This window comes from Crocodylus porosus, unplaced genomic scaffold (assembly GCF_001723895.1).
Source record: "Crocodylus porosus isolate Cpor-Errol unplaced genomic scaffold, CroPor_comp1, whole genome shotgun sequence".
Taxonomy (NCBI): Eukaryota; Metazoa; Chordata; order Crocodylia; family Crocodylidae; genus Crocodylus; species Crocodylus porosus.
In genome coordinates, this window is record NW_017728907.1 from 38,721,382 (window position 1) to 38,744,205 (window position 22,824).

A 22,824-nucleotide genomic window follows, 5' to 3' on the forward strand; every position below is an offset into this window, starting at 1 on the left:
CAGCAGGCCAAGGCACTTAAGGGAGCCCACCCCTGCCCCAGCCCTGGAACAAACTGTAGGCAAGGTAAGGGCCCCCAAAGGGACACTTACATGCCTGTACACAAATGCCAGGAGCTTGGGGAATAAACAGGAGGAACTTGTCCTTCTGCTTAACACAAATAATTACGATGTTATTGTGATAACAGAGACCTGGTGGGGCTCCACCCATGACTGGGCCACAGGTATAGATAGCTATACCCTGTACAAGAAGGATCGAGTGGCAGAAGGGGCAGAGGTGTCGCTTTCTCTGTCAAGGAAAGTTACGCGTCCCTGCATGCCAACTTTGGCACCCAGGGTGGACAACTGGAGACCCTCTCAGTTAAAATCCATGGGGAACATAGCACAGGGGACACAATGGTGGGAGTCTGCTACAGACCTCCTACCCAGGATCAAGAGCTTAACCAGGAGTTCACCAGGGAATTGGCTGAGGCTGCATGCTCCCAATGCATGGTTGTTATGGGAGACTTCAACTACCTAGACATCTCGTGGGAAGAGCGGTCAGCCAAATCTGAAGGTTGCAAAGCTTTCTCTCGTGCTTGGATGAGTTCTATCTGACTCAAGAAGTCTATGGGCTGACGAGAGGTAAAGTGCTGCTCGACCTGGTACTGGCAATGGGGGACAACCTAATCAGTGACCTAACAATTGAAGGGAAGCTGGGGTGACAGTGGCCACGAGCTGATCACCTTCACCATCCGCCATAAAGCTGGCAAGTCAATCAGCAGTACAGAAGTCCTTGACTTTAGGAAAGCTGACATTGACAAGCTAAGGAGGCTTGTCAGTGCGGCTCTAAGGGACCACGACCCAAAGGGGAAGGGAGTTCAGGATGAGTGGTTGCTCCTCAAGGGAGCGATCCTGGATGCACAAGCTAAGTCTATCGCACCTCAGAGGAAAGACAGCAAAAGAGCACAGCATCCCCCTTGGCTCTGCAAGGAACTAGCAGACCTCCTGCCTCTAAAAAGAAAGACGTACAAAGGATGGAGGACTGGATCCACCTCCAAGGAGGAATATTCTGCACTGGTCTGGACCTGCAGGGAGCGAACCAGGAAAGCCAAGGCTGCGACTGAACTTCAACTAGCTACAAGTATTGTGGACAATAAAAAGTCCTTTTTTAGATATGTGGGGAGCTGGAGGAAAAGCAAGGGCAACATTAGACACCTGCTAAACCAGATAGGGCAACTGACAACCGATGCCCAGGAAAAAGTAAACCTCCTAAATGGGTACTTTGTGTTACTTTTTTACCAAGCCCAAGGGATGCTGCTGCTCATTAGAGGATGGGAAGGCGCGTGTGAGGGAGATTCCTTACCCTCCATCAATGCTGACCTTCAACTCAGCTGGCCGTGACAGTTTATACCCCAGAGTACTCAAGGAGCTGGTGAGCAACATAGCTCAGCCCCTGGCACGGCTCTTCGAGAACTCCTGGCGCTCCGGTGAAGTGCCCGAAGACTGGAAGAAGGCCAATGTGGTGCCTATCTTCAAGAAAGGGATGAAAGTGGATCCAGCAAATTACAGGCCCATCAGCCTGACCTCTATCCCACGGAAGATCTTAGAAAAGATTATCAAAGAGACCATTCTTAACAGACTGGCTGATGGCAACATCCTGAGGGATAGCCATCACGGGTTTGTTGCGAGTAGGTCCTGCTTGACCAATCTTATTTCCTTTTATGACCAGGTGACCTATCACCTGGACAAGGGAGAAGAGATTAATGTCATATACCTCAAGTTTAAAAAAGTCTTCGATCTGGTATCCCATGATCACCTCTTAGCAAAACTGGCCAACTGCGGCCTTGGCTTCATCACGATCCGCTGGCTGGGGAACTGGCTCTGTGGTCGGACCAAGAGGGTGGTGGTTGATGGAAGTCAATCATCGTGGTGCGCTTCAACCAGTGGGGTCCCTCAAGGCTCTGTCCTTGGGCCTATACTATTCAACATCTTCATTAATATGTGGACATTGGTGTCAGAAGTGGACTGGCCGAGTTTGTCGACAACACCAAACTTTGGGGTAAAGTGTCCACACCTGAGGACAGAAGGGCAATCCAGGCTCAACAAATGGGCAGCTGAGAACCTGATGGTGTTTAACACTGAAAAATGCAAGGTTCTCCACCTTGGGAAGAAAAACCTGCAGTATGCTTATAGGCTTGGCAGTTCTACGCTGGCTAGTACTAGGGATGAAAGGGACTGGGGGTCATCATGACTGACCACAAGATGAACATGAGCCTTCAATATGATGCTGCAGCTAGTAAAGTGAACAAAACGCTGGCTTGCATCCATAGATGCTTCTCAAGTAAATCCCAGGATGTCATTCTCCCATTGGACTTGGACTTGGTGAGGCCGCAAGTGGAGTGCTGTGTCCAGTTTTGGGCTCCACAATTCAAAAGGATGTGGAGAAGCTTGAGAGACTCCAGAGAAGAGCCACGCGCATGATCAGAGGTCAGGAAAACAGACCTTATGATGAGAGGCTGAAAGCCATGGGACTCTTCAGCCTGGAAAAGCGCAGGCTCAGGGGTGATCTGGTGGCCGCCTGTAAGTTTATCAGGGGTGCTCACCAGGATCTGGGGGAACATCTGTTCACTACAGCGCCACAAGGGATGACAATATCGAATGGTCACAAACTCCTCCATGACCATTTCAGGCTGGACATAAGGAAGAACTTCTTTAGTGTCCGAGCCTCCAAGGTTTGGAATAGACTGCCACCAGAGGTGGTTCAAGCACCTACTTTGAACACCTTCAAGAGACATTTGGATGTTTATCTTGCTGGGATCCTATGACCGCTGCTGACTTTCTGCCCCTGGGGCAGGGGGCTGGACTCGAAGATCTCCCGAGGTCCCTTCCAGCCCTAATGTCTATGAAATAAAGCCTATGAAACAAAGCACTGTAATTCTACATATATAATAAAGCAGTTGCACCCATTCTTTATACTCAAAACCCAACCTTAACTATGGATATCCTAGTTACACTTCAACTTTTTATATATAAATTAGGGGTGCACCGTTAGGGATTCTTTGGGCTAATATCAATGGCCGATTTTTAAGGAGCCATATTTGCCAATACCGATCCGATTCTGATATGCAGCCAGGCAGCTTAGACACCAGCGTCCAGCCAGTAAGTCCGGTGTGGGGGAGGGGCAAGGGGGGGGCAGATTGAGGCCCCCGTGGTGAGGGATGGAGTGGGGCAGGAGCAGGTGCTGCTCAGCCGGGGGCAGGACATGGGATGCAAGTGGCTAGTCTGGGAGTGGAGGAGGGCAGCTCCCACCACTGCACACACCCTGGGAGGGCATGTGCCTCTGGATCCGTGTGCAGGCTAGGGCAGGCTGCTGCTATGGACTGCACTGGGCTCCTCCCAGCAGGGGGCTGGGAGGGGGACTATGGGGGGGAGGTCTGCAGCTACCCCAAATTTCACTGCATCCACCCCAACTTCCCTCCTAGCGCTGCCACCACCTGCCCTGAGTGCATCCTGGCCCAGTTCCCCTGCTGGGAAGATGCCAGCACAGCCCTTGGCCCCAGCGCACAATGGCAGCCTACCCTGCCCCACATGCAAATCCGGAAGCACACCCCACCATGCTCCCCCAGGTTACGCTCAGCGGCAGCAGCCCCCTCCCCTGGACAAGCCACTCACGGCTCCGTTCCATGCCCTGCCCGAGCAGCACCTGCTCCTGCCCCACTCCCTCTCTCACCACAGGTGCCTCAATTTGCACCCTCCCCACACTCCTTCCCTCCCCCACTCCTTCCCCCACAAAAGGACACCAGCATTGGGCTGGCAAGTCAAGCCACTGGGCTGTGCTCCTGGCCCCGTGCATGCTGCAGCTGTGTACATGTATGGGGCATTTATTGGCTACACCAGGGAAATAAAGCCAATTTCTGATGCTGTCAATTTTCCCTACATTGGTGCCAATCCAATATGGGACCAGTGAATTGGTACACCTTTAATATAAAATTATTTTGTCCATATAGAATGCTTTATGTGAAACAATCAGACAAAAACAAAAGTTAAGCAAGAGCCCCACCTTGCTATTACCCAGTTACCGCTCTGTACATCTAACTTCAGCCTGGGTGACATTGGTAACAGCAAAAATTAATGGCCTATGATAAATGATTGCTCAAAATGACTGATCTAATGGTTCCTTCTGTTTTCACATATATGTATGTGAGGGAAATGTATGTGTGTAATAAATAGTTAAAAGTTACCAAAAATATTCTGCCACAGGGTTTTGTTCGTGAAGAGTTTTAAACAACTATTACAAACAATCAGATCATTTGACATTCCCTAAAAAAAGCGTTGCAGGAAAATAATAAAGGAAAAAGCTAGGCAATAGTTTTTTAAAAACTAAATGTATTTTCAAGTATGAAGATAGCCATGAGCCTCCTTTTACTATATACCTAGTACACTGTTTTTTCATCTGCTTTTAAACATGAAGACAAAAATTCAGGACCTGTGAATACAACTGATGGAGCTTATAAACTTGAAAGCAAGGAAGAATCATGGCAGTATTCCATATTAAAAAAGTGCACTATTTATTTTCTGCAATAAGGTTGCTCACAGATTCATGTCTATACATTATGGTCATCTCTGATTCTCCATTGACACAGACTGGTGTTTAACAATCAGTGAATTGTGGATCTACTACATGTAGAAAACTGAGCTATTCTTCAGGAAGAATGGGATAAACAACAACAATTATTATTATTACTACTGCATTTTTTAAAGTGCAGAGTGCCTTTTCTTACCTTTCCAGAAACAATTTTTTCATAAATCTGAATGGGTTGATCTGCAAAGAATGGAGGATATCCAGCTGCCATTTCATAGATTAACACTCCTAACGCCCACCAATCCACTGCTTTGTTGTAACCCTATAAGAAGGAAATACTGTTAGTATCATTGCTAATTAGATTTAAGAATTCCCATACATTTTTATAAAGAACAAGACTGATTTGCTCTACTTGGAGTAAAATATTAAGTCTCTAGTCATAGCTGCTAATGGAGGAAGGAATGCAGAGTAAGATGATGGTGCCTCCTGCCCCCAGTGTGTGGGGAACAGGGTTGGTGTGTGGTGAAGGTGGGGGTGTATGCAGCTGATGCAAGAGGGGGAACAGGCAACAGCAGGGGAGTAGGGGGGGCACATGCCCCCCAAGATTTCTGAGCCCACAGCGGGATGAGGGGCTGCAGCTGGGCCAGGTCAGCTCCAGGCAGGAACTGCCTCCAAACCCCAAATGGGCGAGACCTGACATTGGAGGGAGCACCACGCTGCCATGGCGAGGTGCCCCTTGCCTGCCCATCAGCAGCTGGGACACAACTCTGTGCCACCACCATGCCTCACCCTAGCGGCCACAGCAGTGTGGTGCTCCTGCCTGCTGGGCCGCAGAGGTGACTCCTGCCTGGACCTGGTCCGGCCCAGCTGAAGCCGTGTGCCCTGCTGGGACTCAGAAATCCTGGGGAGCACATGCCTCCCTCCCCACCATGTTACCTGTGCCCCCCGTCCCTCTCTGCTGCGTAACCTGTGCCTCATCTGCCATGCTGCCTCTCTCCCTCAACCCAACGCTTACCTGCACAGAGCTGCAGGAGCTGTTTTCCATTGCTACTTGGCTGCCACATGCATGTGCATGCACATATGCAAATGGCACTCCCTGCCTCCAATCACCCTCCCCACTGCCCCCTAGCCCCAAACTGCCTATTTCAGACTGGAACCCTGCCAGCCTGTAAGGGGAAACCTGGGGCTTCCTGCTTTTTTCCCCTAGGTTAAAGGAGAAGACATGTTTTTCCACAGTGAACGGAAAACCAGATCCCTGGCTTCAGCCATTGTTCTTAAGAAATATTAAATAATTTTCCACTGGTTTGGGCCTGAAAAGTTCTCTTCCCGAGGGAGGCCAGGGCCTGCGGGGCCCCAGGTACTTGGTGCCTATCCCTTTAGTAGCATAAAAAGAAATTGTTTGCTTCATCTTTCATATAGATATCTTAAGCTCATTAGTTTATCTAAAATGAAACCTCACAAAACTTTTAATAGAAACCAACTTAAAAATATTTAGTTACAACTTTTACTCATTTCTAGGATGACTTCTGCCCTCCTCACCCCATTTAACATGGGAGAAGCCCCTTGTCTTAGAATCAAGAATGAGGGTGCATTTTTGTCAGGGTGATGTCCCTTAGCCTTGTCTCCAAATAAGGAGTACCTAACAAGGCAGTGGGGGCAACGGTTTTCAGGTGCCCTATACTTGCCTTCCTCTGGAGGTTGCAACATTGTGGTATTTTATAGGAGTTACCCTACCACAAGTAGCCTCACCACATTGCTACCAGGCCCTTCAGTCAGACGCAGTTTACAGTCACAGACAGGACCAATACTAATACTAATAAGAAGTTCTCTCTCTTTTCAGGTACTTCCAATACTCTAACTAGTTTCAACGCAAACTGAAAAACCTATTACGCTTAAAGAGTAGAATCAAGGTTGACTATATATTAATGCATTATCTATATCTATATCACACACACACACACACACACACACACACACACACAGGTTTCCCTTGCTTTATGCAGAATCCATATGTGCGAATTTGCTCTTATATGATGACCCTTTTTATACCAAAAAAATTGTTTTATGCGAGGTAATTTCAGACTTATGGAATCGGTGCAGTAGAAGCCTGCAGTCGGCTGCTTTGTGAAGTGCATTGTGGGAGTGACACACTTCAAAATATAGTCTGCTGTGTGGATCTGTGCTGCTCGCTTGTTGTCTGTGACACGTGTTTCTGTAGTTGCCATACCCATTTTGATAGTGCCCTGTGTCTGTGTGTACTGTCTGCTGTTGGTAAATACCAAAACTGTCTTGTAAAAAGTGGTAGAAATGGGTCTCTGGGTCAGTACGGTCAAGGTTTTGGAATGTATCCCTACCTGTTAAATTGTAAAGTGGGTTCTGTTTACGCAAATTCGAATTACGCACCATTTTTCAGGAAAGCAGGTACAGCATAAAGAAGGGGTGAGCAATTATTTCAGGCGGAGGACCGCTTACTGAGTTTTGGCAAGCCATCGAGGGTCGCGTGACAGGCAGCCAGGGGCAGCTAAATATTAGTTTTCTAAATTTAGAATGGTCTGGTGGGCCACATTTTGCCCACCCCTGGCATAAAGCAAGGGAAACCTGTGTATATATATACACACACAATATTTTATGCTTAATGCTCGGAAATGAATGCTGCTGTACATATTTATTCTATAATCCTTATTGGTAGATCAGTATGCATGTTTGGTTACTTTCTGGAACTTTGTTCAGTCCATTAAAAATGAAGCATATCAGCTAGGGTAAAACTGGCCACTGCTTTCATGAGTTTACTAATAAAAAAAAAAAAAAGCCTAATATTATTTTGCTTGCTTGGCTTCCCACTTCCAAATTAACTGAAAATATCAGATTAGAATTTTCCAAGTCTGCATCAAGAGAGTCTGTTCTGGCATAATTTTTAGTGTGTGTGTTTAATAATCTCTCCCATAGAGGTATTACACTGTTCACTTAACTAAGGATTGGTAATCCAGGATCTTATTTCTTCAGATGCCTAGTTTTTAGAACTCCCTCTGGGCTCAACGATTAGACGATCATTTCAAATTGGATTTAATGTACTGCTGGAACAAGAATACAGTAATTGTTGTATAATACCTTGCTGAGAATTATTTCAGGTGCCAGGTATTCTGGAGTTCCACATAACGTCCAAGTCCTTCCTTTTACTCTTTTTGCAAACCCAAAGTCTGTGACCTGATAGCAAAGAGAAGAAAGGGGGTGGAGGGGGGAAAAGGATTTTTTTTTTTAAGTCTACCTTAAACAGAAAAAAGTCATGCTTTGAGGATGTGTTGACAAGCATTTTCATTTGCAGAAACTGTGTTATTCAACATTCTATAGTAATATTTCATTTTCTTTGGCTGTTATAAATCTGAAAAATGCAATTATAGTGAGGATTTGCCACTTAATATAAGCTGCTACACAAAATAATGCAAAGCAGCGAGAGTTAACCATAACATTAGCGTTATATTAGTGTGTGCGCGCACGTGTGTGTGTGTGTGCGCGCACGTGTGTGTGTGTTCAAAAATAAGAGTTCAAAAATGTGAGTTCTAGTGACAGCTCAAAACTTCTTTGGCCACTGTTAGAAACACCAACTGGATCAGAAAAAAAGTTAGCAGAGGGATCAGTGACCCGTTACAAATCTGGAGATTGGTATTGTACAAGTGTATAAAGATTATACGAGAAGCAAGGGCATAGACAAGTTTTTGGGTACCATGCACCCTTCTCTACTGTATAAAGATGATATGGACTCTTGGTGCCTGTGGCAGGGCACTGTTGGTGCCTGCCACTTTAAGGGCTGAGCCAAGCAGCTAGCACGTGCTTGGTTGTGGTGGCCATTTTAGATCTCTGTCCACCCATATAAAAACACAGCAGTTTGCTGCTGGCAGGCTAGGCAGAAACATTGTCTGGCTGCAAGGCTGAGTGTAACATCCTAGAGGTAAGGGCAGGAGCGGCAGGGGATGGTTTGGAGGCTCCTGGTCCTGGATATGACCTAAAACTGCACCCTGCTGGGAGTGGGTGACATGGTGGGGCTCCCTAGGAAATGCCAAGCCAGTTACCACCCTGATGAATGGTGGGTCAGAGAGCCTTAATAAACCCAGCTTCCACAACCACGTGGGTTACCCCACAGTAGGGTCAAGAAGGCAGACCCAGATTAGAAAGAGGACTATAGATTGAGAAGCCTGACTTAGAATACCCTCGATTGGCCAGTGCTGGGGCCAGGATCACAACACTCAGGAGGGCCAGGGGCCCACCGCGATGGATGCCCAGAGCTGAGGGCCTGGGGTTTCCAACTGGCCTTGGAGGTGAGGCCAGGGCTTGTGGGGCCAAATGTCCGGGGGGGTGGGGCACATCTGAGAGGGGAAAGAGTTCAGGGAGCTAGGCAGCCCAGAATGAGGGCGGTGTAGGCTGCCTGACTGGAGGGATCCAGTTGGGGTCTGGACTGGAGGATTCTGGGGCCCAGTGTGGGGCTGATGGTAAGAACTATAGATGCCATCTGCGAGGCTTGGGCTGCAGTGTAGGGAAGGAACGGAGCTGCAGATAGCTCCCCCTGGCATCAGGGCTAGAAATGGGCAGACTCTTGCCTAATTAATTTCCTAATTATATCATCAAGGCATGACAGGCGCGGAGGCGGGTGGGTGGCCTAGAAACAGGTGGGCGGGCCAATGACAGATTGGCCCCGAGAAGGCCTCCTGTTACAGTGCCAAACAGTGACAATTTAAGGAAAAGAATAAAACAACATAATAGGGGTCATCCATATGACATCCATTTAATACTGAATGTCCGAACTTATCTATGTAGGTCAGGGGTTGGCATATAGTCAATGGGCTGAATCCAGCCCTCAGACCGTTAGATCCAGCCTGCTTTGCCTGTGCTTGTGTTTACACTGAAGCAGAGTAGTGGGAAGCTCTGCCGGGCCAGGAAGCTGGAAACTGCTTGTTGTGCCACTGCTGTTTCCCTTCTCCCCTTCCCCAAGGCTGTGGCCTAGGCACAGCTTCCAGCTGGAGGGGAGCTGTGCCAGGGCTGAGGAGCTGGAAGCTATGTCCCTGCCACTGCTGTTTCTCCCATCTACAAGGCTGTGGTTTGAACACAGCTTTCAGCTGGAGCAGAGCTGTGCAGAGCAGTGCCAGGGCAGCAGGCAGGGGGGAGTGGCAGCAGCATGGGAAGCAGCTTCCAGCTTCCTGGCCCTGGCAGTTACCCTTGGGCTGGGAGCTGCACTTGCACTGCAGCCAGGGAGAAAGAAGGGCTGGGAGAAGCAGTGGGGGCATGGATGCAGCTCCCAGCATCTGGAAGTAATTGTGATTTGGAGTCAAACTCTAAAATTCCCCACCTTCCTCTCCCAACTTTCTACAATCTAGCTATTCTTGAATGAGCTATTTACATACCTTCATGGATAAAACGGACCATTCTGAAACTGAAGTAGCTTGTGAAGATATCTTAGCATGCTACTATTAGGTGGCTGAGGCTTTGCAAGCCAAACACTGTACTACCACAGTAGCTTTTGCTGTAGTTTTGTGGCAGTGGCATCATCATCAGAAACTGTTTGCTGATGACACTAAGATGTGGGGCGAGGAACTTTTTTGGATCAGCTTCAACAGTGAAGCATCATTTCTGCATTTTGAAAACACTGAGTGATGGGAGAGGGATTTGCTGCAGGCCTGGGATGACTTCAGAACTTCAGGATGACAAAGAACATTTTCCCCAAGTTCTACAGCAGTGCTGAGGTAAGCTGCATGCATCAGCGCACCAATGGGAGAACTTCCCTTGCTGTTCAGAAGCACGTGGGATCATCACTTGTTACTCCCAACTGTAACTAGTCAGTGTTTGGACTGCTGTGATGGAAGCTACTTATGACTTAAAAACATGCTGATGCTACATGTGAAGGCTCACATGTGAAGGCTCACCAATCTTCAGGAGATTATTAATGCACTGGGACAAATATTTCTATTCTGTGCCCTGTGACAGGTCTCTGAATTCATACATGGAAAGAGGTACTTCCCTACTGCGCTCCAAGGTGTAGCTGGCCAGTGTTGTATTAATGCAGGGAAGCCTGAAACAATGCCATGCTTTTCTAGGAACCAAAACTCTTCTCTTTAACAAACAAAAGTAGATTTGTTCCTACAAATGCTGCTGTGGGAATCCATGGCCATGTACATGCTCCCCAGAGCAGAGTCCCTGGTCTAAGGAGCAGATAAGGAGTTTTCCCCTACTGTTCCTGCTCCAGCTCCCCCCTTTCTCTCCCCTGCCCTGCACCCTGACTGGTCCTGTAATTCAAAGCCAGTGAGATACAGGAACCAGGGAAACTCTCCTTACCATGGCTGGCAGCACCGTTGACATGTTGACAACTGGGCAGTAATTTCAAAGACCACAGAGCTGGCTAGCAGGGCAAGAAGACCTTCTTGGGGTTGGGAAGCAGGGACAGGGATGCTCTCCCCATCCCAGTTCTAGGACCTGCAGGCTTTAAAAGCTATGCATGTTGCCCATCTGGTCCCCAGTAACAGGGTTTAGGGAGGCTCTCCTCAGCAACTATTCCCTGCATCTCCAGTTTTAAACCGCTCTGTAAAGCCCATCTGCACTGCATATGCTGAGATCTAACAGCTGGGGGCTGTCTATTGACAACCTGTTTCCTCCCCAGGAAGGGGAAGAAAATAGGCTGTCAAGTAATGAGCTCTTCTAAGGGATGTGGTGGCCCAGGAAGCAGCCCTGTAGTACCCCCTGGCTGGAGAGCTTGCATGTGTAGCCCTCTAGTCATGCACCTGGAAAGCCTGGACACTCCTGATAAGAATTGTGCTTGCTGAGATGGTCAGAAACTTGGGCAGTGACTTCTTTAATATTTCAGCCACTCCTTAACAAGTTGGAATTTACCTCATTTGGTCTGAATGGAAGGTAGCTAGCAGGTCCACCAACTTCAGCAAAGCTTGTGACTGCCTATAAACTGAAGATGCACCTAACCTCCAGCATAACAACCCCCCCCACCAAATATATGAATGTTTGCCTGTATCGTACCTGTATGTATCCTTGTTGATCAATTAAAAGATTTTCAGGCTTTAGATCTCTGTAGATGAGGTCTAATGAATGGAGGTACTCAAAAGTTAGCACTATCTGAGCTGCATAAAACCGTGCATGTGGTTCACTGTAAAGAATTAAAGTAGTATTACACCTCTAATCAAACTCTATAAATGTTATATTAATATATCTTAATGTGGTGTCATAAATCTATAATCTTAAAACTATAAACAATTTATATATATCGAGCAACTGGTCCCTTTATTCGGACAGAATAAAGGCTACAAGCAAGATTTTACTGAACACCAGTTCTCTAAATCCTTTTTCTTAAGACTTAAATTTAAAATTCCAGAAGGAGGAGAAGGGAAGAAACATGTTCAACTGGATGAAACCCGATTAATTTTTGTTTTGTTGCAAAATGTTTACTGTCCACTTGATCCTTTGTATTGGTTTCTAGAAATCAAGAGCATTTCCAACACAATACACATGTTCGTCTCAGGATTCTCTCTTGTACAAATTTTGAAAGCCTACATTTATTAACTGGATTCTAATACATATAATTAGGAGGTTTCCACCACATCATTATTTCAGCTCACTGACACGAGGCAAAACTAAAAAAGCATTGTTATGTAATTCGTATAATGCAATTAGAACTCTTTCTTAATAGCAAGAAGTTTCTTTTGAAAAGGAAGAATTTTAATTAAGAATTTTACCTGAACCTTCCAATTCTTCTTAGATGCGAGAACATTTCGCCACCAGGGACATATTCCATAACCATGTATAAATTAGAATTATCCTAAGAAAGCAAGTGAACACACAAACATTAAACATTTAGCATTGCAGAATCTCTTCAGAGAATCATTTTACGGGGGGGGGGGGAAGGGAGAAAAATCAACCTCCAGCTATGCACTCTACATAATACATACAAAACAAAACGGTTACATGGAAAGTCCTGAAAAACAGGAGTCATCATCAACAAAGTGAATTACTAAATCTGAAAGAGGAATCTGTATTCCCATGTTTGAAAGAATAGAAAAAAGAAGTGCAATCATTAACTTCCTGAGTCAGATTGGCATAGACTGACCTGAAATTATAGGCAGTAACTCACAAGCTACAGAACAGTGATTTATGCACCATCAGGAAATATATTTACTCCTATATAGCTCCTAATTGGCCCCTCAAAATAGGCAGCCTAAAAATATGTTAGTCTTTTCATATTTGCCAGAAGTTTCCGAAGATTTAGACTGAGAATACCTATAAACTTGAAATGGTATGAGACATGTTTTCATGTTTTGAAAACCAGAATACAAGCACTACTACTATCTTCATTAGCAGAGGGGGACATTTGTTTGCTGCACTGGTTCTCAGCTTTCTGAACTCAAGGCACCACTCAGAAACGTTTGTGAATTAAACAGCTCCCCCCACACCCATTTAAAAAACTAATGTATTTATTACAGTGCTGACCTACTCTTAAGGGGAAAGGGAAACGAGGAGAAGGAGCAGGTGGGCAGGGACAAGTGGGTGGTTACTTCCCACACAGAGGCTGGGAGGAAGGAGAAGCAGCTGGGCAGGGATGAGCCTGTGTTTATCTCCTTGGACCCCATGGCACCCTGCAAAAGGATCTCATGGCATCTCAGGCTGCCATGTCACCCCAGATAAGCATCGCTAGTGTAAAGGGATACCTACATTTATTACAAACTAGCAATATCATCTTAGCACGATTAAATGTTAAAGTTTGTTCAATCCTAGAAAAGGCTGTCATCAAGATCTGTTTCAGCTTGTCAATAAAACAATAAGTGACCTTCTCTTCTCACACTGCTGAATTATGAGTTTGGTTCAATTTCCTAGAGAGAATTTTGTTTAAAAATCTTTCTGTCATAGAACTACTTATTTCCATGCAAAACGCTTAAAGTTTTGCTTGGCTTCAGTATGTGCTCTCTCATGAACCCCCAACTGATCAACTGGCAAGCATGTGGAGGAGTTCCTTTTACTGCAGGCTCATACCACAGATTAGTGTATTGCATTGAAGGTGGAGTTTGGAGCGGTATTAGACTTTATTTTGTTGTTCTTTATTACTCGTTAAGATGGGGGGGGGCATTTTTTTTGTTTTGTACAAAACAACTTGAATTGGCTTCTCCTTCTAGAAGCATCACTTCCCACTTTGAAGGAAGGCAACACTTTTATTTGACAAAGCTGGGATATGATAACTAGGACTAGGCCTATCTTGCAGTTCTCCCCTTGCTATGTTTGATTTAAGGGTTAAAAAACCTTTACCACCAGAAGAATTAAAAAAAAAAATCTCAGGGAAAATATTACAAAATTTGGGAGCAAAAATCTCCCCAAGGAGTGGTTTGGATCTGCAGATTGTGTAAACTGGTATAGCTATGGTAAAAACAGTACATCTACACAGAAATAAACTGGCCAAGTCTGGCCCAATATCTAGAGAAATGCATTTCCAGAGTGGCTTCAAAACTGAGAGTTGCTTCTTTAAGTGAGCTCAATTCTTACTTAGGCTGAGGGTTGAGCCCTGGTTAATGGGCTGGATCCAGTCTGCAGAGCCATCTTGTGTCATCCATATTGCAGGGCTCCCCAAGGGTCTGGAAATCTGGTGGTGGGGAACACTGGCAGCATTAATTGCTACTCCCTTGGTGCCAAATTTCTGAACTTGTCGGGAGTCCCAAGGACTAGATAACATGGCACTGTGCACCAGACTCCACTAACTTGTAGCTGAATTTGGCCAAGCATGTGACTAGATACAGCCAGCATGCATGTTAGATCTGGGTGTGCAGGATCAGGCCCAGGGACCAACCTCAAGTGCCAAGCACACGTGGGATCCGGCCCTTGAGCCAACTGACCTTGCGCCACTCATCCAGCTTGTGGCACCACAAGGTTGGCAGCTGCTGACTTAAAGGTACTAGTTGGAAGAGAAAAATAATGCAAGGAAGGTATTGCAGTTCACACAACAACTTAAAGATTACTCTGATTGGGGTCATAATGTATAAACAGATTTCTGAAAATTTACCATGTACGTAATGTTGGACTACACTGAAAAAAACCCACTTCCAGACATGGCATAAAAGGATGTCATTAAAGTAACGGGTGATACTTTGAAAGAGACCTCTTCAGTGAAACTTCCTCAGGTTTAAGTTTCTTGAATAGTAATATATTTTGGAGAGAGAGTCAGCAGAATTGGTCTGAAGTTGGGAAGAAGTGGCACTTGAGAGATTAGCTCATTTAGAGAAGCATGAGCTTTCTGACATCAGACAAAATAGGCTGTAGTGTATGAAAGCTCTTGCTTATCTGAATGAGGTAGTCTACAGCATATTTCAGTTTGAGTACCTGCCTAGTTTCCAACAAAATTCAGACAGTTTTGAAGGACTTTCTGATGCAAGATCTCCATTACCAAGATGATGATAAAAGTTGACTCTTGGAAAGTTTATGCTATGCCCCACTCCCTTACACAATGTTATATAGCTGATGGTAAAAATAATCTGAAAAGTTGGAATTTAGAATGCTGTTGAATTAACAAGGTAAAGAATCCTTAGATACATTCTTCAGCTTCTTGCTTGTCTCTGCCTCATTGTAGATTTTGCCATAGATGTTACTAAGTGTCATCAACACATGCATTAAATGGCTGTCCCCAATTTCAGCTGGAATTCATTGGAGAAAAAAAGACTTCAGCATAAGGAAAGAGAGGATGTTTTGATTCCTCTTCAGAAATAACCAAACAGTCCAATATTCCTCAATACCTTATATGTTCCTTAGTATAACACACAAATGCACATATAATTTGTATGGTCATAATTGAAAGAAAAAAGGCTGGAGAAAGAGGCTTTTGGGGGGTTTTTTGCATAGCATTCCACAGATAACTTCAGTTCAAGGGAGGTCTTTGCCTTTAGATATCACTCATCTGAATGCCTGGCTACAACTTCCGTTTCACATTACAGTGACAGAGATGAAAAAAATTATTTGCGAAGTGAAAAAAGGGAAAATGACTAATCATTTTCCCCTACCCCCTCCAAAATGGAGTCATTTCAAATTGAGAGTGCCATTTTAGGAAAAAATATGCAAAGTATATTGACCAAAGTGTATGAATTACTGGATATTAGTCACAATTTGTATTCTGTTTAGATGACACAGTGCTGCAGGCCAGATCTAGCCTGTGGGCCAGGGGTTGAGCACCCCTGTTGTAAGTGTACTGTACCATAAAGTTACATTTGTAGATTTAACATGTGAGCATATACTAGACTAACTATTTTTTTTTTGATCAACCGTATTTAAAATAAAGCTTACCTTAAAAGAATACTCCAGTCTTACAAGGAAAGGAAAATTTACTGCTTGTAATATTCTCTTTTCATTCAACGTGTGTTCTATTTGCTTCAGTTTGACAACCTGTAAAAACAATCATTGTATTCTTCAGTCCTTAAAACTTATATGCAACTTTACACACGGTAAGTGACAGATGTCTAGGACAACAATACCAACACTTATTTAGAATTTTTTCTGTTAACTTTCAAAAGACTAGTACTCAAAACACATGGTTCATGGATGGCTCTTTTTTGTATGGGATACAACAGGAAAGCAAACTTCTCTAGGTTTTCTTCATAAATTTCTTACTTTAGCCAATGGAAGCCCCTTTCAACAGCGAAATGGTAGATCAAACAAATCTATTTGATCTTTAGACTGTGAGAAGATCAAAGCATACCGAGTACTTCTAGTTACAGGTTGTATGTGTACGTGTACTATACACCATATTTAGTTGAATCCAAGATAAGGTTTTCCTCCCCCTATTTATCATGGGTTAACCCTCCCCCCACCACCTCTAATCCAAAATGAGGAGCAAGGTATGGTGGTGGTGGTGGGAAGCAGGAGTGGCTGCTGTAGCTCTGACTCTGGCCCAGGGTTGGGGTTACAGCCACAGCTGCTGCCCACCCCACTGCAGCCTCTGCCCTCTTCTCCTCACTCCCACCTACTATCTGTCCCTTGGCTTATCCTCCAGGCAAGGTTCTGATCCTGCTCCAACCTGGGGCTGGAAGCAGATAGTTACTCTGGCCTCAGCTCAGTCCTGTAGCAGAACTGGCCTGGGCTCCAGTTCCAGACCAGAGCTGCTGCCACCACTGCTACTGGGACAGGCTGAGGCTAGAGCAACTATAGTCCCCCTGCCCAGGTTTGGAGTGCTGAGAGAGCCCTGCTTGGAGATGAGAGGCACAGGCAGCAGATGGGTGTGAGGAAGTGGTTGCAGGGGGCCTCCAGGCAGAGCAAGTGCTGGGGGGGGAGGGGACAGATGGGAGGGGTCAAACTGTTTAAATGCCCACTACTGCCAATCCCCCAGCATTTGCCACCATACTGCATCCCCGATTGTCTGTCTCCCCTTTTGCCTTCCTGCTGCCCCCCTGCTGGAGTGGTGGAGGGGAGATGAACTTAAGATGATTTGGATAAAAATTGCATTCAGTACATGAAAAAAAATGTAATAAATGTATATATTTTCCACGTGTGGAATCTAATGGGGTGGGGGTGTCGTCTTAAATTCACAGTCATCTTGGATTCAGATAGATGCTGTAAGTACTTACATGCTAAAAATGGGACTGAGACTAACTTATTTTACAAAGTTCATGTACTAGCCAGAAGATGACTATGGACATTGAGCTATAAATCAACATTTCCACTGTTACATTCTCATAACAGTGCCAGACCTCGCAATGAATTTTCCATATTCTGCTGCTTAAGTTAATTGTATCACACTTGCACAGGGATCTGGAATCTGGATCCCATCCTCTAGAATCCATTTTAACACTCTGCTGCCAAAAGCAGTAAACAGCAGGCTTCTGACCTCTGTCCTACCATGCCAATTAGGAAAGAATTCTATTTCCTCTTCTTTCGCTCCAGCATCGAGTAATCATTCCCTTAATGTTCCAGACAGCCAATATATCCACATCCTATTACAAGGAGTGGAAATGCTTGTAATTAAGTAGACACTGCACTGATGTCCTCCTAATTATACTAAATAAGGGATTTAGAAACAGTTGCATGTGACCTAATAATTTCTTAAATGTGAAATATTTTTGATGGTTTAAACAGCAATATAAAATAGTAAATAGGGGCTCTATGAAATTTGAATTATTTTAGTTGCTGTGCAAATATTCAGGCAGTTTTCCCTAATCAGGAACAAACTGCCTACTGTATTGTACCATACAAATGACATCCAATGCCAAAAATCAATGCAAAAATATTATTTTATTGATTAAATTTTACAAAGAAATTACTGGTGCTTAAAAAGAAATCCATTATATACACAGAGAGTACAGAACAATGTGTGCGGTGGTGAGGAGGAAGGGCAGAAAGAATAAGAGAAAGAAACTAAACGTTTCACTGAGGGACTGAACTATGAGCATCTGCCGAAACATGTTTTGCTATGACTAGGCAGCAATTCTGAAGATTACATTATTTTACACATCATAAGGATTCAACATTAAAAACAAGAGGCTGAACGAAGAAATGTTAAAGAACTATTTCACCTGCAGCTTCAGTGGTGGCTAAAAGTTGCTGTAATATTTTCATTTCCCATTATGACAACACATTTTCTTTCCAAGCCACAGATAACTATTTAAAATGAGATTTATATATTATGCTTGCAGAAGCAGTGTTTTCACCACAGAAATAGCATAACTGCAAAATGTACCAACCTTCTGTTTGTCCAGAATCTTCATAGCATAATACTGTTCTGTGGATTTGTGTTTCACCAACATAACTCTCCCAAATGACCCCGTTCCAAGGGTTTTTTGTCTCTCAAAATCATCTAGGCCAGCAGTATTCTATGTGGACAAACATATAACATATTCATAAATATTATTTGCAATTGACCTAAAGTTATAGGAAATAGAATAGTTTATTGAAGAAACTGGATAAAATTAATTCCATGAAAGACAAGTGAAAGAGAGTGGTAACTAATGTAATATTATTTATACATAAGAGCCTTTACTAAGAGGTTTCTCACAGTACTCATTCAAACAAAATTTGGACTTGTTTATATGTATTATATTTAATTAATAGAAATAGCTATGAGGGTGGCATCTGCCTATCAGGGAACAGAAATTAGCTGCAACTAAACCACATTAGCATAAAAGCAGTGAAACAAAATCCCAAAATAGATTATACCCAAAAGCACCAGCATGGCTCTAGAATAAATGCTAATGGTAACTCTACATGGACATGTGTTATGGAATTATTTATTAATCATCTAGAATACACAGTACAGAGACATTTATAAAAGTGTGCATCACCGCATTTTTTGAATACTATTTGCAAAGTTAATATTTAAACCATTTCTACCAAATATACTTTTCATCTTTCCTTATCACAAGGGAGACTTTTTCTTTACAAAATGGGGTTGCTAAATCAGGAGAGAGATTTCTAAGAAGACTATTCAAGATATGCCAAAGTTTCCCATCATGAACAGTTAGCTGTCATATGTCATAAACATGAGAAAGTTTAACAGAGCTTGAAACTTCCAAGGATTAAATAAATCCACAGCCAAGAATCTATCACTCCAAATGCCCTTTCCTACAGCTACTGAGACCTCTATCTTGAGGAGAAATGACCAAATCATCCCTGTTGATCCTAGCTGCGATGACAAAAATGGATTGCTATTCTCAGTTTGGACACTGAACAGCATGTGTATTGATGCCCAATTCATTATCAGAAAACAATGTAATATTAAAAAAAAAAAAAAAAAAAATGAAAGCTTAAGCTGTTCCTTACCTGAGGAGGGCTTTCCCATTTTCTTAAAAAATCTTCTTTGGCTTTGGCTAGGAACTCTTTCACTGAAAACCAAAAGATATTCCTTTTAGTACAATTTACCAAACATGTAAGGTAGAAATTTAAAATAACTATGCTTAGACAGTAGATATAGTTATTTTTTTCAAGTACCTGATAATATACTAGTATATAAGAACTGAAGAATGACGTTTAATTGCCTTCACTCTACATGAAGCAAGCATCAGTGCCTCTAACATTTCTACAATATCTCCAGTGGACCTCTAACCCTCCTGGAGTACTACATCTTTCTATACATGTTGCTTAAACTACTTCAGATCTAATTAGTCACAATAATGTACACGCAAGCAGGCTTTAAGGTGATGTTAAGCATTTTCAAACTGTTTGGAAAAAACCTTGCCCTTTATAAATCTACATTCAAAAAGGGCAGACTATTTTAAGTTGTATTTTCTTTCCATAACTAGAAAACAAAATTATTTCTGTTGCTTCTGTCCCCATGCCCCCCATCACCTTTACTTAAAGGCTGTTTGCAAGCTCAAGGACTAAGTGCACAGCGTTATTGCAAGCAAAAACAAAAACACAGGGCTACACCACCACTGCACATTAGAGATGCCCACAGTCAGAGAATATACTTTTAAAATATCCATTCTGCATTGAAACTATAGCAATGTAGTAAGAGTACAATTCTGAGTGACTGTTTAAAATGTGCACTAGTATATGATAATCCAAGATCATTTTTCATCTGTTTTAATCCTCAAAGATCATTATCAGCCAGGGCAATATAAATTATTTTACTGACGTAATGGTAAAACAGAAGCTGTTTCTATTTTTATTGCCAAAATATTCAAACACTAAAATGAAAAATCCATGGTAGTTTTTCTTGGCATCAATCCACATAATACTGTTGTTTTTCTATAGGCAATTTCTAAAAACATCCAAGAATGTTGTAGGTCTTTTTTGAGCAGGATGCAGAAACACATTTTAATAAGGGCATTTAGCTTCCACTACTCATAAAAAGACAACCTTGGTTTAGAATTAGCTAGAAACAATCATGTGATAAAGCAAGAACTTCCTGCTCTTTGCCTCTAAAGAATACTGTTTTATCTGCACAGCAGATTTTTATACATCTAACCTTTGACTGCTGCTTTAACACTGACACAGCTTCTGCAGTGCCATCAAATGGCAGAAACCATACAGTTGACTATTCGGTGTTTGACTACTATGACATTTTCTTGATCACTTTTGTACAAATACCAATGGATAGTCTATGTTGGGCTCCCACCATTACTGGCACTGGCGAGATGCATCAATCTAGATGGAATTTAAAAAAAATCCTCAGAGCAGATGCAGCCTGGATGAAGGCTAGGGCACTGTTTAAATAGAAGCATTGCATCTATTGCATGGTTATTAACTTCTAATTAGCTTTGATCTCTTTTTTTCTCTTCCAGAACATTAGTTTAAAAAGGAACATGAGGAATATACTTATTATTTCTGGCAGTAGGAACCGTGTAAATAGAAATACAGTATTCAGTAACCAGAAAAAAGAGTTTTGTAATGAAGACATTGTTCTAATCAGTGTTCAATTATCTACAATTAAAAATTTTAGTCACTGAAGAAATTGGCACATACACTCTGAAGGAGAAAAACATTTCCTTTGCCTTTGAAACTATTTTTTCAGAGTTTTTATAAACTAAATTTGAATCATACCCAAGAATTAAGATATATTTTAAAGTTAAGGAAAAGAGAAAATCGCATTTTTTTTTCAAGGATAGGTAGAAGATCCTTGATAAAAGAGATACAGCTGAGAACAGTGTTTTGTACCTGCTTGTTGTAAGAGCAGAATCAAAGCACTGAAGGAATTTTGTTCATTTTATTTTTCTCAGTGTACCAAGGACCACCATTCTTTCACTAATATTTTTGGTCTTGTCAAATTTCCCGGCAGGTAACTGACAGATTGTTTAGAAACATATTCTAAAATTCCTGTATTTTTAAATTCCACAGAGAACTTAGACAGCAAGTGCAGCAGGACATTTTACATGTAATCTTTCCTATCTATTGTTCTCATTATAGGATAAAACATGCTGAATATTAAGAAACAGCAACTGAGTTGGAGATGCTCACATTGCTTGAAGCATGAAAGAAACTGTCCTTCAACATAAAACCCTGTTTTATCTTAACTTACTCTGTCCCCTCCTCTGTCTTGAGACTTTTTTTCAATGGTGCTTCCCATCTAAACAATACATTTTCTGGATTAACTTAGTTTTAAATCATTATATTCAACATATTTCTCATTTGATGATGTGTGAATTATACTTGGTTGCAATTTTTAAAAAACAAAAACAGATCCAAGGCAAAAATTCCAAAAGCACTTATGTGAGGTAGGAGCCCAAGGCCCCAGGCAGACATTACATTTGTTGCACATTATATGCAAGTATTGCACAACAAATCATAACATACAAGACATTAAACCAGTTTACCCCCGGATAAAAATGCAGATCAGTTGCTCACTGAATAGGAGCATCTTTGTGGCACAGCACAGAAATATCCCACAATAATGTTAACATGAGGCCAGCTGGCATGTTATAATTCATTGTGTAATTCTCGCATATATTGGGCAGCAAAAGTAACGTCTGCCAAGAGCCTAAGTCTTATTTTCAGAAGTTACGGAAGGAGCATAAGCCCTAATGACTGTCAGTATTAAAGACATAGGCATTTCCATACCCAAATCATTTTTGACAATGGGATGTAGGCACATAAGCTGCTTGGATCCTTTTGAAAATTCTGTCTCTAAGTATCAATATTTGCTCCAACAGTACCACTGGGTATGTTTTCTGGGTACTGTTTTTGGTGCACACAAGCTAAGTTCATGTTAATTGGTTGGTATGAGCCACTGTAATCAGGAACATACTATGCAACATCATTTTTCACAGCTTGACACTCCAAAATGACCAGGCAATGGAGCAGATTTAATCAAATGACAACTTCCAAGTTTTCCTCAAGTGCACATTTTTTTAGCCATTTTCAATGTTATGATTCGACTTGTTTGGACTTTTGATCTTCAAATGTTTTATAACATGGTCTGTGACTCTGGGCTCTGTTGAAAGAATGAGCATACCAAAGGTCTCTATAGGTTCACCAAGGGTTTGCAGGAACATTCACCCACACAGATGAGATGATGAAGAGAGGAAAGAAAGAGAGAAAAAAGTTTTATGCATTTCCACAACAAACACATAGAAAACACAAGTACATTCCAACTCTTCCCCCCACAGGAATGGCTTCGGTAATGAACTGCCCTTCCCCACATAGGATGGATCATGCTATATTTAACACAATGTTTAAGGGAAACAAACACACAAACAAAAAACCCTCCTCTAAAAAACAACCAACCAACCAACCAAACCTCCACACAGCTCTAAATAGTCTTATACAGAATGAAAATGGTTGCATGTAGAAATTAAAATTCAAGGACCATGTCA

The 22,824-nt window shown here is 42.8% G+C and overlaps 1 protein-coding gene across 4 annotated transcripts in view; it reads right to left on the bottom strand.

Moving 5' to 3' along the window:
* The window catches only part of PRKACB (protein kinase cAMP-activated catalytic subunit beta), a 63,930-nt gene that overhangs the window by 19,181 nt on the left and 21,925 nt on the right, over positions 1-22,824 (bottom strand). For 3 of the 4 annotated variants that reach the window (XM_019531191.1, XM_019531194.1, XM_019531192.1), the window contains exons 2-8: positions 19,334-19,395; positions 18,259-18,387; positions 15,869-15,967; positions 12,289-12,371; positions 11,576-11,702; positions 7,670-7,765; positions 4,761-4,883 (exon numbers count right to left, since the gene is read on the bottom strand). In XM_019531191.1, coding sequence (XP_019386736.1) covers positions 4,761-4,883; positions 7,670-7,765; positions 11,576-11,702; positions 12,289-12,371; positions 15,869-15,967; positions 18,259-18,387; positions 19,334-19,395 — 719 coding nt within the window. Of the gene's footprint in view, positions 1-4,760; positions 4,884-7,669; positions 7,766-11,575; positions 11,703-12,288; positions 12,372-15,868; positions 15,968-18,258; positions 18,388-19,333; positions 19,396-22,463; positions 22,473-22,824 lie in introns of all 4 variants that reach the window. The other variant, XM_019531193.1, reaches the window with a different exon arrangement.